The sequence below is a fragment of the Ahaetulla prasina genome, chromosome 3 (assembly GCF_028640845.1).
Source record: "Ahaetulla prasina isolate Xishuangbanna chromosome 3, ASM2864084v1, whole genome shotgun sequence".
Classification (NCBI taxonomy): Eukaryota; Metazoa; Chordata; class Lepidosauria; order Squamata; family Colubridae; genus Ahaetulla; species Ahaetulla prasina.
The window spans coordinates 202,923,931-202,941,618 of NC_080541.1; the positions used below are offsets into that span (position 1 = coordinate 202,923,931).

General features: G+C 36.0%; 1 protein-coding gene across 10 annotated transcripts in view; it reads right to left on the reverse strand.

Moving 5' to 3' along the window:
• SULF2 (sulfatase 2) overlaps positions 1-17,688 on the reverse strand; it is a 324,326-nt gene that overhangs the window by 93,642 nt on the left and 212,996 nt on the right. For 9 of the 10 annotated variants that reach the window (XM_058175024.1, XM_058175025.1, XM_058175020.1 and 6 more), the window contains one exon: positions 6,699-6,944. In XM_058175024.1, the coding sequence (XP_058031007.1) occupies positions 6,699-6,891 (193 nt within the window). In that variant the 5' untranslated portion in view covers positions 6,892-6,944. Of the gene's footprint in view, positions 1-5,462; positions 5,516-6,698; positions 6,945-17,688 lie in introns of those variants that run through there. The other variant, XM_058175026.1, reaches the window with a different exon arrangement.

The window sequence follows — 17,688 nt, forward strand, 5'->3', positions numbered from 1 at the left end:
GAGTTGTACAGTGAAATCTCTATCTACTACTTAATTCTGTAAACTCCTATAGTCCTGTCTGACTATTTTAGGATTTTAGGAGGCATTTGCCATATATTCTTGCAGTCTTAATTAATAGCAAGAAACTTGGCTTAGAATGAAAGGAAAAAAAATCTAGAAGTATACAGAGCAGAATATTTGTACAGAGCAGAATATTTACAGTGGTCACCCTTCTGCCCATTTTGTTTTTCACCACTTTTAGTTTGCAAACTCAAACAGAAATAAAGAAACTTGGATTGGTTTAGTTGTAATCCAATTCCAACTGTTATAGTTTGTAGTGACTACAAATTACATAAAAGAAAAACTTTCACTATGAAATATATATTTTGCAACTTGGCAATTAATTGTAGAAACTCTGCATTTCTCTAGACAAAACATAATAGGAACTTCTCAAATTTCTGAACCAGCATAGTCTGAAAATGTCTGGATTTCGTTTGGGAGATGGAAAATTAGCATGAGATCACCAAGAGGCTTACATAGCCCCCAGGATATGAAATTCTCAGATTTTCTCAGTCCCACTTTTCAGTGTAATATGAGCATATTTAATTGGTATGATTTCTAGCTTATGGAAAGCATTTCATACATTACAAAAAGAAAAAAGAAAACATTTGGTGCAGCACAGATTTAATGGATATGTGTGACACGTTACAACCTATAATACTAATTAGTGACCTCCACAGAGCTACATTTTTCACCAGGTTGCATTTTATTAGCAGAAATCACACCATTAACACCAACTCTTGAAGACTCTGAATTGAATGAATGAATTCTGGAGAACAGAAGCTAGCAGATGCTTTTAAAGTTTTATAAATATTCAGTGCTTTGTAATGTATATATGTAAAATATATTATATATATTTTACAAACATACATTTTATATATCTATCTATGAATTATATAAATACACCTTATGTATGTGTGTGTGTGTATGTATATATATTGAGAGTATCCTGGCGACGTTTCGACGAGGTCGCACTCATCATCTTCAGGCTGGTGCACAGACCAAAACATAGCCAACATGTTAAGAAACCCCAAAGACAAGATCCATCTAGAAAACCAGGGACTCTATGAAATACCATGCAAAATCTGCCCAGCCATATACATTGGACAAACAAATAAGAGAATAAATGCACATATTGCAGAACACAAGAACGCAGTCAGAAAAGAAGAAAAAACCTCCTCCCTTTTTCAGCACCTTAAAACCAAAGGACATGAAATTTATTTTGAAGGAACCAAATTAATCTCCAAAACTGAACACTATAACAAGAGAATAATTATGGAAGCCATCGAAATAGAGAAACACTCCCATAACATGAACAAATGGGACGATACCTCCTGCCTACCAGACATCTGGAAACCAGCCTTAGTCAACAAACGAGTCCCAGCCACGAAAATTGACACCGGACCCAGGATAACACACAACATCATCACCAATCATCCTCACCAGATTCAAACCCAAACCCATCCCACAGACGAAACACAACCACCATCCAGAAGCCAGATCATGCTGGCATCACTGGCTGCTGCACCCCCCTCCAATCCCCACACAAAGCAAGCTAACACACGCCAGGAACACATGACAAGACCTTGGACTTGGAGCCAAACCAAAACCTGGGATGCTGCATCACAGCCATCTGCTGAAGACATCACATCACAGAACTCCAGAGGCCACAACACCAAAGCTCAGGAATAAAAGACCAGGACCACACCCACACAGGATGCTACAAAACAGCCGACCAATCTGCAAACACCCACTCCCATCTACCAATCAAGATGCAACCACACAGCCAACCAACCCGCTCACAGCACCACTCCCCACCTCGACCAATCTGCAAACACCAACTCCATCTACCAATCAAGATGTAACCACACAACCAACCAACCCGCTCAAAGCAACAGTCCCCACCTCCCCACCAGTATTTATAGAGAGACGGCAGCTCCGACCACGCTTTGCTCACACAAGCATGAAGTCGAAAGCACCAGCCTGAAGATGCTGAGTGAGACCTCGTCGAAACGTCGCCAAGATACTCTCAACCTTACACGGGAAAAGACCCAAATATGCCAAGACCTACCTATCTACCTACCTACCTACCTACCTACCTACATATATATGAATTTTCAATGGATATAAATATAGTCCTTATCTATTTTTAATGTAAGATACTGGAATACTGCAACTAAGTGTAACTGTGTCTTGCAAAGGCTTGGGATGAATGTGATGATATGCCGTTTCATAAAGACCAATCCAATGGTCTTTGGTGTATAGTTTTGTGATAGTGAATTATTTTCTTACTGAGATTTGGGTTTATGATTTGGAGGTACCAATCTAATCTGCAGTGTACTTTCTTACTCACTTATACATATTTTTCCTATTAGTAATACAGTGGCAGTGTCTACTTAGACGACATTGGTATGGCTTCCAAAGCTGACAAGCAGCATTGTTGCCAGTTTCTGGTGCCAAGCACCAACCAGAATCTGGTTGCACCAATGTTCAACCAGAAATGGCACTGAAAATTGAAAATACTATATTGGAGAGGGGAGTAACTATCCAAACTTTCTATGCTTTACCTCTTTTCTCTCATGCCATGGTAAGATTCACCAGTAGTTAAATTGTGATTATACATAAAACTATTTGCCATCTACATATCTTGAGTGAACATATCTTGTTAAAAATATTTTTGGTTATTTACATGGAGACTGTTTGCCTTTACAGTAAAAGCCAAGCTATCACCTCCTATCCCAATTTTTAATCCTTACTCTTCAACCTCAAAACCTCATTTTGTAGAGCAATACACAAATATTTCAGATTTTTCATCTTTTTTCGGATATAATTAAAAAAAAACCATGTATCACTGATTTCAGAAAGGCTGGGGAATTAAACTGAACATGTAGTCCTCAACTTACAACAGTTCATTAAGTGACCATTCAAAGTTATAACAGCACTGAAAAATGTGACTTATGACTGTTTTTCACAAGATCTTTGAAGCATCCCCATGATCATGTGATCAAAGTTCGGGTGCTTGGAACTGTTTCGTATTTATGACTATTGCTGTGTCCCAGGATCATGTGGTCCCCCTTTGCAACCTTCTGACAAGCAAAGTCAATGGGGATGCCAGATTCACTTAACAAACAGGTTACTAACTTATCAATTGTAGTGATTCAGTTAACAACTGTAGCAAGAAAGGATGTAAAATGGGGAAAACTACACTTTAAAAATGTCTCACTTAACAACACGTTCCTGTCTTATTGTTCCCTTCATTATATCCAATTACTATAGTTGATGCATAATTTTAATTATATTATATATATATATATATATATTCTTCAAGATATGCTGTTTTATCTATGACATTTGTTTGTGTATACTGTTGTGACAAAAAAACCCAAAAAAAACAGTAGCATTGGGCTCAATTGTGGTCATAAGTCGAGGACTACCTGTAGTTAAAAACATTAAATACAAGTTGTGCACTGTTACTATTGAAAAGTAGGTATTCTTTGTACCATTACTTGCTGTTTAACTTGTTTTTATTTGTTAAGTATTTAACTGCAAGATACTAACTGTAGTGAACTGAACTACTGATATAGCATTTTATTGATACTTTAATTTCATAGAAATCAGTGAATTACACTGTTATACCTGCAACCTTGAAGAATGTATCCTCAGAAGTAAGTTCCACTAAGTTCAATAATTTCCCAGCATTACCCAATATACTGTTTAAAAGCCTGGAGTTTCAACAAAAGCAACAGACTACTTACGTATTCTGCCTTTCCATGTAATAGTTCTCTGATCAATATTCTTCTCAATTCCACCCTGCAGCAAAACCCCAAAATGGAGTTTCAGAACTGTTAGTTTACTTCTATTTGAAAGAGATCCAAACTGCAGTAGGGACTTGTATCCATCAAAATGTATATATCCATTCAGACAAATGAAATTAGACAACATAGCTTAAAGCCAATTTAAGTACAATTCTTATTCTGAAGCATTATACGATCTCACAGATGGCTTCGTCAAATGCATTTCGTCCAGCAGATCTTAATTTGTTTGGACACATAAGCCATTGTGCTTGAAATCAGCAGAAGTACAACAGATTATTAGAGAAAGGAACTATACTGCTCAGAGAACTTTGCCAATAGCATCAGAGACAAACAGGCAAGCATAAACCAGATCATGATAAATTTTTAAGGACCACCCTCTGAATTTTAGTCACAAGAGACTGTGAGATAATGTGCGAAGCTTTTTGGAATATGCATTATTAAAACAAATCTGTCTAGCTCTGAGACACGTAAGACATATAACCACCCAAAAATGCTTCATTAAACTAAAAATTTCATTCCTTGATGCAGTAGATATATTCTATGATTTAAGAATTTAAAAGGAAATGCAAATAATTTTTATGATTTTAAATCATGTTTAAAAAGGAATATCAGCAAAATTAACAAGCTACATATGAATAACTAAGTCTCTTCTTGTAGTATTTGGAATTTCTATTGCACAAAAATAAGTAGTTTTATTGTAATGCTCCCTAGAACAGCTCACAATGATTAATACCATTTTTTAAATATGAGGCTATTAAAATATGAGAAAAATAACTATTTCTAAGCTCCTTTCAAAGTCCAGAACTGTCAGTTTTAAAATGTTGTATAGTACTAATATTTTGAGTAACTTGTACAGCATCTCTTTTACTCTTTACAGAATTAAACAGGAATGCAATGAATTTCAAAGGACGCTCATTTGGAAATTGGAGATATATTAATATTGGAATTATTTGGGACTTAGTTTCTGGGTTCTGTAGAGGCTTTCAGAAGCTACATGCAATTCTGGAGCGAAGATTTGGCACTTCCAAATTAAACGTATATCTAACAAAAATACTGCTATTTATCATAACTAATTTCCAGTACTTCAACAACTTTGCAAAGATTAGTATAATCATTTCTACAAATTGTTACTGTAAGGACAACATAATTATTTAAACTTGTTCCTCAACAACTAAATCCTCAATTAGTGAAATGATCCATCTTCTTCAGAAACAAGATGGCATCCTGACATTAATTCTTCAAGACAAGTAAAATCTTGGGTACACAAAAGAAAAATGACTTTTTCAGTAACACAACTAACCAAATCTTCTTCCAACTTTAATTATATGAATTATGTATTTTCTTGTCTTACTGCTATTTCCATGTTATCCATTGAATATTTATTTGTGGGTAAGTCTGAGTGGCAACAAACACAGCCCTGTTTAGTATACTTATGAAGTGCAATGAAGGCAAAACTAGAGCATATGCCAGTTTGACCTAATACTGCAAACCTCTAATTCCTTTCTCTTTTTTTTTTTATTTTCCCCCCAAAAGTTTTTATTTTCATTTTCTATCATCATATTTAATGTACAGTCATTTATCCATCACCTTTTAACTTTCATTTGTTACCTATTCAGGCGCCTCTAATTCCTTTCTCAAAGTCTGCCTCATTTCCTAGAAATCTGGAATCAAACACACAACAGCTTATTTTTATTATTAAAATCTAGAATGCCTTTGTTATTGTTGGTTGCAAAGTCGTGTCCAACCAAACGCAACCCCATGAACTTTCCTCTAGGCCTTTCTGTCCTCTATCTTCCCCCGGAGTCCATTTAAGCTCATGCCGACTGCTTCAATAACTCCATCCAGCTGCCTCATTCTCTGTCATCCCCTTCTTTTGCCCTCAATCTTTCCCAGCATTAGGCTCTTCTCCAGTGAGTCCTTCCTTCTTATTAGGTGGCCAGAGTATGTGAGTTTCATCTTCAGGATCTGGCCTTCTAAAGAGAAGTCAGGGTTGATTTCCTCTAGGACTAACTCTAGAATGCCTTATCAATACCAAATATTTAAACAAATGATTTGAACAAATGGTTTTGCTTTATAAAAATGTAGAATTATATACAGCATAGATTGCACCTTTAAAGCTGCTAGATGTTAGGAGAAATAAAACACTGTATAACCAGAAATTAATCTGTGTAACACAGAGCTTATTTCATTTAGAAACATTCAGACAGCAAATTGTTTTCTCCTTGCCATGCAGGAGATGGTTTCTACACAGATTGTTTTAGTTTACACATGAATTTTGACCTGGATGAATGATGTTTCAAAGGTCAAGGCTACATCTTGCCCTTCTGAAGGTCTGCAGAAGGTCATCCAGAAATGATATGAGGCACTGGAAGAAATTGGTCTGTAATGGGGAGGGTTCTTTATTCATATTCTGGGAGGGATAAAAGAGGAAAGTGTAGGAAGCTTTGAAGAGGCAAATCATTCTTATTACCATCCCTGCAAACCACTCAGAATGCTTCAAAAATTAAAATAGAGAATTTGGCTGTTTTGCTTCCAGATTTTAATAATGTAATCTGGCAATGCTTGGTAGCTTCAAATGGAACACTCTGGGACTCCTACAGAACCTTAGCAATTTTAAGATGTATGCACTTCAACTCCCATTGTTGGCTGGGGAATTCTGGATTCCATACATTTTAACATTTGCCAACATTGAGAAATACTGATATAGACAACAGAATATGGTTTGCCCATCTCTGATTTAGACGAATTTATGTACCATCAAAAACTAGTTAAAGTAAATTCCAGGACCAGTGAACAGTATGCCATATTTATCAACTAGTACTATATAATCCCTTTAATTCTTACCAAGTTCTACATCCTGGTCATCAGTAAGAACAAGAATGATGTTTGGGCGGATATTCCGCCGATCCCTTTGAAATCTTCCCTTCAGACGCTGATTCAACAGGAAGGCTGAACTGTCATCCAGCAAGGATAAGAGAGTCATTATGAATAATCCCATGGCAATATTATGGTGTGCCATATTGTTCTTATTTTGCATGCTCTTCGAGCAAAGTTGAGGGAGTATTTTCTGATTCTTTCTCAAACGCTGATCTAAGAGAGAGAGAAAAAAATTAAAATGTAAAAAGTATGCAATAAAAATATAGACGTATTTTACAAACCATTTAAACACATTTTTTTCCAAAAAAAAAATATTCTCCTTTCACTATGAGAAAACTTGACTATGTAGCCCTTCCAATTCAATTCCAAAACAGCATTTTAAGTACAGCAGGATATACAAATAGCACTTATCTGCAGCTCTATAAAAAGCTGCATTTTTTTGTGCAGCTGTCTTCCTTAATTACCCATGATCCCGAGAAAAGATGTGGCTACTTTAAATGGGTGCAAAACACATTTGCAATACTGCATACATTGAGGCATCTTTCTGAAGCTGAGTATTTCACAAGGTTTGTGAAAGCACATTATATGGCAACCAAGCAAGTAGCAGAAGGCATGCATGCCTATAAAATCTGAATGAATTGATATTGATTGTTTCCTGATTGCTTATTTGTACCCTATGACGCGGTGGTTCAGGGGCTAGGACGTTGAGCTTGTCGATTAAAAGGTCGGCAGCTCAGCGGTTCGAATCCCTAGTGCTGCCGTGTAACGGGGTGAGCTCCTGTTACTTGTCTTAGCTTCTGCCAACCTAGCAGTTTTGAAAGCATGTAAAAATGCAAGTAGAAAAAATAGGGACCACCTTTGGTGGGAAGGTAACAGCGTTCTGTGCGCCTTTGGCATAAGTCATGCCAGCCACATGACCACGGAGACGTCTTTGGACAGTGCTGGCTCTTCAGCTTTGAAATGGAGACGAGCACCGCCCCTAGAGTCGGCAACGACTAGCACGTATGTGCAAGGGGAACCTTTACCTTTTTACCCTATGATTATCATTAAGTGTGTACCTTATGATCCTTGATGAGCATATCTTTTCTTTTATGTACACTGAGAGCATATGCACCAAGACAAATCCCTTGTGTGTCCAATCACACTTGGCCAATAAAAAATTCTATTCTATGAACATATACAAAATAGTCATTGACAACCTTCATTTACAATATATTTCCACTAAATGACTTCAGCTTTAGCGTATTATTTACAACAGTTGGAGTTGGTTGGTCGGTCGGTAGATAGATAGGCAGGCAGGCAGACTTCGAGTCATTGTGAACTCTATTAACTGCCTGGAGAAGTTCCTGCCATTTTCTTGGCAAGATTTTCAGAAGTGGTTTACCCTGCATTTTCTTCCTAGGGCTAAGAAAGAAGGACTGGTCCAAGGTCAACAAGGTGACTCTGTGCTTCAGGCAAGACTAGGGCTCAAGGTCTCGTTTCTGGTTTAGTTCCTTAACAACTACACCAAACTGGCTCCCTTTTCATAACTTACCTTAACTACAAAACAAAACAAAATGAAAACCCATAAATAGAATTGGCATTGGTATTAAGATCAGAAAAGGACACTCCAGAATAGCTTTTTAACATTTATAGTCATTAAATAGAGAAACAATCTGTTGAGTGGGGTTTATAGGTAAAAGTAAAGAAGTGTTAAGTCCATCTTTCTGGTTTTTTCCTTTACGACCCTTTTTATTATACTAAGGCAATATACAGAAACTAACTATAGAATTAACATTTTAGGGCAAGGTAGCAATAAACTTAAATTAATTCTATAAAGGTAATGGAAATGCTAACTTTCCTCAAAAATTTAATTGCAGTAATTCTCTCAAAGCAATGAAAAAAATGGATGCTTACAGACACCACAATTGAATTTCTTTCCATGTGTCTGACAACTGCAGGATTAATTTAGAAGAGTGCTATAATTAATTCTGAACTTTCTAAACTTTTTGGCTGTGTGGGTAGATATTCGGTGTTATGTCAACAAGATTGGGTCATTATTTTAAGTCAGTGAGTTTGTTTTAAAAAGTAGAAAAACAAGCAGGTTGCTGAACTTGTTTTAGAAAGGGAAAACAGAGAACCCATTCTTTAAACAAATCATAAGCTGCCATACTTTTTTATTTACTTGACATAATTTTATTTACTTGACATAAATCAACTGTCGACATCTTTTCTTGTCCAGAAAACTGTCATATTCTTATTTGGTTATTCACTGAATTTAGTATACCCAGAAAATATAATTTGCAGAGGTGCACAACTCAAAGTTCTCTAAGCACCTTTTCATATTTTATTAAAAATCATCTTCACTAATAAAGCACTAAACTACAAATTTATAATAATTTTTATAAACCCAGATTTCATGTCATATTATGCAACTTTATCACAACCATGTTGATCAAACTTCTGTGCTACCAATTTCATTTGACACATGGCATCTTATAATTATTAAAGTATCCACAGTACATATAACCCTACAAACAATTAAACATTTACAATAAATATAAAGCTTTAAAATGTTCATACTTAACTATATACCCTTTTAAAACAATACACCAAAACATCCATTCCAGCACTTTACTGTCACAAAACAATAATCCTATTATAACCCCATGATTGTTATTCCATATACCACAGATCATGATGACAAGAGAGCAACCGTATTAAAGCTTTGAAGGACTTCTGGAATAATTCAGCTTTTAATGCTATCTGGAAGGCTGTCACAGTCCCTTATAATCTAATATCCAAAGAAGGCTGTTACAATTTGGTATTTAAACTCCCTCCCTCCCTCTCTCTCACACACTTTTCTTTTCTCATAAAGGTGTTGATTTTTTCCAGTAGTTTACTTCACAATAAATATATCTATACATTTGTGCGAAAATTCACTTTGCTCAGATAAACCTTAACTTAAAACATTCTTAAGCTGTGGCAAACTACAGGCCTGAAAGAAAAGGATCAAGTTTTGGCTACACATAAAGACAGAAAAAATAGGAGAACCTGCACATATATTAGCTGAGTGTTGGTATAAGAAAAATAATCCTCAAATGCTTTTACTAGAGACATCAAACTGGAAGATGCCATTGAGGCTAGCTGCCTATTCTGTGCAAAAATCCAAATTAAACTTTGATAGACAGCTGTCCACCTCTCCTTGATTGTATCTTCTAAACCTACTACATTTTTCAGTAATTAGTTCCGCTGATAAACTGTTTTTATCTTATTAAACTACTGCTAGCATTTCACCAACTCTTATTCCTATGACTTAACATTTATTATTGTATATGCTAAGATTACAAAAAAAATTGTTCAATTTTTTTCAGATATATCAAGGCAACCTTCCAAGAATCTCTCTTTTCTTTCAACAATACTTAAAAGTTTGTAGTCGCAGATCTTCTCTGAATCTGATTTTGACCGGACCCTTTTAAAAATGTAAGGTTTAAAACTGGACAAAATTCTCAAGATGCCATCTGACTACTAAAAAAATAAAGAATTAGAAACTATGCTTCTGTTGATGCATCAAAACTCTGTATTTTTTCCCAACCTGTTCAGGTCCTAGTTGTCAAGTAATCCACCTCAAATTTAACTAGGTTGCTAATTAGAATGTCATTAGATAATTTGGCAAATGCTTTGCAGAAATCACAGTAATTTATGCTTGCTAAAATCCTGACCTAATTAAGGAAATTTGCTAGATTTTCTTTGCTGGTCTTTAGGATGACAATAACAATTTGTTCTTCACTTATCTGATACTTTTATTCTCTAGGACTTCACAAAGTCAACACAGTATATCAGCAAAATCCTTCAGTACTCTGGGCTGAAATTCATTCAGAATTCAACTCATTCAGACAGATATTCCCTGACCATGAATTTTAAATTTAATCCTGCCCTTCACAATGGCCTGATTAAATTTATATCCCCCTGTTGGAAAAGACAAAGCAAAATAGGATTTGAGGAGTTCTATCTTCTCTTGCTATTGTTAAGTGTTAATATTTGCAATTTTAATTATGTACTTGCTGTACTGATTCTTTTTTCTTTGAACATATCTGAAGAAGCCCTATTTTTTTTTTAATCTTAAAATGTTTCATCAGCCTAAATTCATTCTGACCTTTAGGTGCTCAAATCTCATTTTTGTAATTAAGAACAGTCTTTTTCTTAGTGATATCTTTCAATCTCCTACTGAGGTTTTGTTTGCTTCCCTGATTCTTATGTTTTTCATAGGTTTTTGTGCAGCTATAAACTTTTGTATCATTTCTTTCTTTCCCCTCCTTGCAATTCTGTATCTTTTTCAGGAATTGCCATACAGCTTGAGCTCTTATTTGTCTTATTTAGTTACTTCTGTCATGGAATCATTTCTCTAGTTTTATTTATAAAAGAATATTTAACACTCCAAAATATATGTTCCATTATATTTATCTTTAGTTTTCCTTAACTTTAAATAATCCAGGATTATGTGGTCAGTGGGCTCTTGGGCAGTTGCCTAAACTGAAAGTAATTGTTTTCTAAAGGTCAATCTCAGAGTCCTCTTTAGTAAAAATTATTGCAGCAGATGGAATTCTTTGTATATCATGGAAGAGGCTTTCTGGTTTTATTTTGAACATCTTTCCTGTAAATCAGTGCAGGCAAATCTCTTAATTGATAAGAGGGATATTTGCAGCTGGTTGTATATGTAACACTCTCATGTCTCTAACAAATGTGAGAACTACAGGTAATCCTCAATTTACAACCATTCATTTAGTGACTAAGGTTACAACAGTACTGAAAAAGTGACTTATGGCTGTTTTTCATGCTTACGACTTATTCCCCAGCATTCAAAATTTGAATGCTTGGAAATTGGCTAATATTTATGAGCCAATTGCAGTGTCCCGGGTCATGTGATCACTTTCTGTGACCTTCTGACAAGCAAAGTCAATGGGGGGGGGGAAGAGCCAGATTCAATTAAAAAACATTTTCCTAACTTAAAACAGCAGTGATCCACTTAACAATTGTGGCAAGAAAGGTCGTAACATGGGGCAAAAACTCAATTAACAACTGTCTCGCTTAGCAACAGAGGTTTTGGGATCAATTGTGGTTGTAAATCAAGGACTACCTGTAACTCTTAACGTTCCTTTCTTTGAAAGACAAACTGATAGCTTTCTTTGGCTCTTTGGCTGGTAACTGGACTGAAGATGTTACTTACTTGATTTGCTTATTATGAAGAAATGGGATGAAGAATTTGTATCTGTCACCTAAAATGAGGTGTTGAGATTAGGGAATTGTTTATACCAGAGGTGAGTTATTTTGAGGGTTTCCTTCCTTAATACATTTATCTTTTTTTGTATTTTTTCTTTTAATCTGTATTATCTTCCATTGTTTTATTCAAAATTTTAAATAAAATTAATTGAAAAAAGATATGCTGATAGTCAACTGTTCTTGATCCAGAGTTGATAGTTATGCAAGCACAAAGCTTCAAAGCTATCATGTCCCTTATAAAGAGTCTGTTAAATTCTTTCTTTCCTGCTAAGGACAGGAAGGAATAAAGCTACTGATTTGAACTAGCATAACAGCCACAGAAAATACACTTTTACTTTGGCAGTGGTCAATCATTTATTTATTTATTTGGATTCATTTACTGAGTTATCCCCATAAGACGTTTTTCAAGTCCTAACCAAGAAGATCGGTTTAACAGTCTAAAGCTAAGAACCGAGATTTACTGCTGAGTACTTGTTGTTGTGGAAGTCTAAAGTTTTTGGCAGCCCACTTCAATGGAAAGTAAATTTTTCCTTGAGTTTCTTTTGACATGAATTACCGAAAAAAAATAAGATAAAGTTACAGAAAATGGAATGCTTTTACGTCAATTTATCTCTCAGCTAGTAAATGTGGGATTTCCCCCCCCTCCCCCACTAATGGCATCTGTGTGAACTGGTGAAGAGGCTGTTCCATTAACTACTAAGAGAAGAATGTCCAGTGGCTAGCATGTGAATCACTCTTAGGCTCTAAGCATACCACCATATTGGCACTTTTCCCCAATCTTCCTGTTATGTCTACTTTACCAACTGTGTTCCATATTGGATAGTCTCAAATCAAGGTTTTCTGAACTTGCGCTTTTCCTTTTCCTTTAAAGGAGAAAATGGTTATTCTCTGTGTTTGCAAAAGCAATAAATTAGTATACATCGCACAGAGGCAGGGTTCATATACCGTACTAAACCAGATTGATAAAGCACAGTATAAAATACAACTGGATATACACATGTTATATCCAAAGAAATAAATAATATTGGCTGATCCATTTAGTATACTAAGAGAATATCTAGGTTTCTGTAACTTCCTGAATCACAAACTCTCTTAACTTTTGACTTGTTTAATACGTTATGTGAATCTATATTATACAGAAGCTCCTTAGCAGGTAAATTGGTTTGACAGGCATTTCATAGAAAGTTCTAATCTGATCAATTGTCCGTTCCAAAAGCAGCAGTTATAAAGCAGTAGTATAAACTTCAGGCATCCTATGAAGAAATAAACGTTCAGACTAAATTGTTTTCTTTGTTTTTGTATAGGTTGAATACGAAAATCTCAGTCTCTTTCCCTCAAATTTAAAACCACTGCTTCTTGTCCTTTTCTGAGGATATAAAATAAGTTCTTCTTTGGGTAGCCATTTAAATATGTAAAGGTAAAGGTAAAGGTTCCCTTGCACATACGTGCTAGTCGTTCACGACTCTAAGGGGCGGTGCTCATCTCTGTTTCGAAGCCGAAGAGCCAGCGCTGTCAGAAGACATCTCCGTGGTCATGTGGCCGGCATGACTCAACACCAAAGGTGCACGGAATGCTGTTACCTTCCCACCAAAGGTGGTCCCTATTTTTCTACTTGCCATTTTTTACGTGCTTTCAAACTGCTAGGTTGGCAGAAGGTGGGACAAGTAACGGGAGCACTTATGTGGCACTAGGGATTCAAACTGCCGACCTTTCGATCGACAAGCTCAGCATCTTACCCACTAAGCCACCGCATCACTGTTATTTAAATATTTACATCCAGTCTATTACCTACTCTTATACTGATACTTGTCTTCTGCATTATTTGTGTTTCAGAATTGAATAGCAAGTAGTATTTATCAGCTCCATATGTTACTTGGTTCCAGGGCTATGACATGCATAAAATGAATTAGTTTTTTAAAAGGGTTCCTAATTTTTTACAACAATTATTTGTTTACAATACACTCTTGCACTCTTACCACATCCAGCTTGACACAAATGATAGCAGTAGTTACTATTCCTATGATGCCAATGAAAATAATGTTTTAGAAAGTGGGCTGAGCAAAGTTAGCATGAATGTGAGTTGAAGAACAAATTGAACACAAGGGGAAACTATCATGTGACCATTTTAGTACTTGCCAAGCTTAGAACTGATTTATTCCCATCACATTCTCTCAATGGCATTTAGTTGCATGGCTAAGCACTTGGTATTTTGTTCGGACATGGTGCAGCATTTGCTAACTTTGGTAACAATTGGGAAAAAAACCCTGGACTTTTCAATTCTATGATATCATCCTATTCATACTGAATCTGAGGCTATTGTCCAATGCCATTTTTATGAATTGTTGGAAGGTTAAATAACTTTTTCAGTGAATGTGAAAGCCTAAATAGAACCTGTCTATACGATACTTATATACATTTCTAGAACACATAGTAATTTTTTAAAAAAATCTTCGATTTTTTTACCCAGTTATTATGTGACAAATACCGTCTGATTGCAGGCTTTCAGACAGCTATAAAGAGTACTTATGAAGAGTAGCTATTTTGATAATGAGATAGATGTAATGTGTGAAAATAGTTTAAACATCTATGTAGGAAGGTAAGCTGTAAAGTAATTATTTTGGCAAAGAATGTTTGAAAGCAAACATGCTACTTTATGCTCACAAAAAATAACCATAATTTTATAGCTATACAAATATATAAAAACTGTAAGCAAAACCATTTGAGTATATTTTTTTGTATTCAACAGGACTTGAACAAGAAATTCTACTTTATCGAAAGTATGAGCTCTGTCTCAATAAGATTACAATATAATTTAAAATGAAACAGAAATGGAAGATGAATGAAAAAGACTAAGTTGGTCAAAGGAAAATGATCTCAAAAGTGAGATGACAAAATGGAATATAATTTCACTTTTTGTTTGGAAAACAAAATGAGTTTGAACCTACTGCCCGTTCAAGGGGAGACAGAAACATGAGCAAATAATGAAGATTTAAGAACTTAAAACTTTAGCCAGTAACAAATGCTGTTCAACTAGCTAATATTAAACTGAGAAACATATCTGTGTTCCTAACTAAAATAATAATTCAGCTAGTAAACCTTCAAGAAAAAGGGATAATTAACATATTTTCTGCAATAATATTGCTTGTTAATTGGAAATTTTATCACATCTGTCTGGTGTATGAATTTATTTTATTAAATTTACATCTTCCCCACTGAATATGGAAATGTGATGTTCCAATGAATATCTATATATATACTTAAGTACCTCCACAAAAATGATGTAAATTGTCTAAAACATCCTTGAGTCATGTGAAAGTCTGGCAACTTGATTGTTAGTTCCAGATCTCTCCCAGATGATTAAAGTTGTGCCTTTGAGATGGCCTGTTTTTAAGGTCTACATCAGAGGCCCCCAACTTTTGGGTATCAAGAACCAGTTCTGTGGAGAAAGGTTTTTCCGCAGACCGGATGGGCTGCCTGCATCCCACAGATGGAGCTTTGCTTGTTTGAGCGGACTGACTGCTGGCATGCCACAGACCGGGGCTGGTCTATGGAACGGGGCTGGGGATCCTTGCTCTATGTGACTTTAGAGGAAATAGATTATCTTGTCCCATTTCAGTTAGTGTTCAGGATGGAGATAGCACTTGTTGTTCTTACTGATGACACAGCTGTGATGAAATGATACATCTGTTTTGATGCTCCTTGGTTTCTTAGAGGCTTTCAACAACATCCACCATGAATATGACTGATCTGTATAAAATTCTGCACGACATGGCAAAAGTAGACAGAGATACAGTTTTCTTTTTTCAAAACACCGGGACATACTATATATGTTATCTTCATCTAAACAATATATAAAGAATAAATGTAAAGGCATTAAACATAAAAGCTATGAAAAATTGACTTTGCAATAATTTTATTCAACAAAATATGCCGTTTCCTTCTGTGGAAAAAGTAAGGACACCTTGGCTCTGCCATCTGATATTGTCTGTTTCTTTGCAAGAAACAATCTCGAATTGGGCTGGAATGAATTTTTCCTCGCTTCTCCCTGCAAAATTTCTTCAGCTATGCAATGTTTGAGAGGTATCTAGCATGTATTCAGATCACCCCAAAGCATCTCAATAGGATATAAATCTGGACTTTGATTTGGACATTCCAGCACTTTCCATTTCTTTTCTTCATCCATTCCTTGATGGATTTACTGGAATGCTTAGGGTCATTGCAATGTTGCAATGTCCACTTTTGGTTGTGTTTCAATTTTCTGACATGGTCTCATGTTATCTTCAGCATCCTCTGGTATAATGAAAAGTTCATAGAAAATTCATCATCATAGCAATTCATAATGATGAGTTGCTCAGGCCCTGATGCAGCAATGCAGTCCTAAACTATAACATTTCCACCACTGTGTTTTACAGTTGGTATCAGGTTCTTCCGATGAAATGCTGTATTTGGTTCTACTGCTGTGGCCAAATAACTCTACCTTTGCCTCATCCATCCAGAGCACATTTCCCCTCAAAGTCCTGATCTTTGTCTAGGACATTCATGGGCAAACTTTAGTCTTTTCCTCTTGTTTTTTTTTTTTCTGTATAGCAAATGTTTCCTCCTGGCATACCTCCCATGTAGATCTAATTTGTTCAGCTTCTTTCTAGTGGAAGGGTCATGCTCTTCCAAATGAGCAACACATACCAGGATTGCTTCTATTTAAGAAGAGCATTGAGCTCAGGCCTCTCCATTTACCAGCCATTTACAACCATTTACCCAGGCCCAATATGCCTTGACTCTGGACTTGAAATCTTGTGACTTCTTGGACCAGGATTGACTGACAATCCTTCTACAATATGTGGACCCTTGGACTTTGCTCGACCACTGCTATGCCTGCTGTTTTGGATTTTAAATTGTTTCAAGCCAAGCTTCCTGGACTTTGGGGATTTAGTTTCCCCAAAATAAATGTATGCTTACATATGTTTGCATTCACATTTCCTTTGCTGCTTGTTTATTTGAAGTTTGCAATCACCTCTCTCTGTGTTTATGGAGACAAGACATTTTGCCTAGGTAACAGTTATGGCAGAGATCAGCAACTTGCGGCTCTGGAGCTGCATGTGGCTCTGTCACCCCTCTGCTGTGACTCCCTATCACTCAAAATATGCGCCACAAACGCCAACGTGCAACACCCACCGGCATGTGATTTATTGAGCTTTTCAACCCCCGGTAGGCCAACCATGGATAAATCCAAGAAAAGAAAAGTGCTAGTTTTGTGGCCGCTCAAGAAATAGTCAGGCACAGGAAGGGTTTTGTGGCTCCCAGTGTTTTCTTTTCTGTAGGAAACGGGTCCAAGTGGCTCTTTGAGTGTTTAAGGTTGCAGACCCCTGGTCTATGGTTATCCCCATCTTCCTTATTCTCTATACTGTCATAGTTAAGTGCTACAATTTGGTAGCAACTTTTAGATGGCCCTCATGATCACACCCAATGTTAGAAACTATATGTAACCTTGAGAACTTGAGCATTTAAGTCCTAAATGATCATATCAAGAAGACCTTCATCATAGTATGTTTAGGAGGCTACTTGTTAACAAATTAACAAATTAACAAAAAGGTAATAGATATCTGGCTTGAAAACCAAACATTACTGATCCTCCACATTACTTCAACACATTCAGTGCAGAAATTGAATGAGGTGCCACAAAGTTCACTCCAGGGATCTG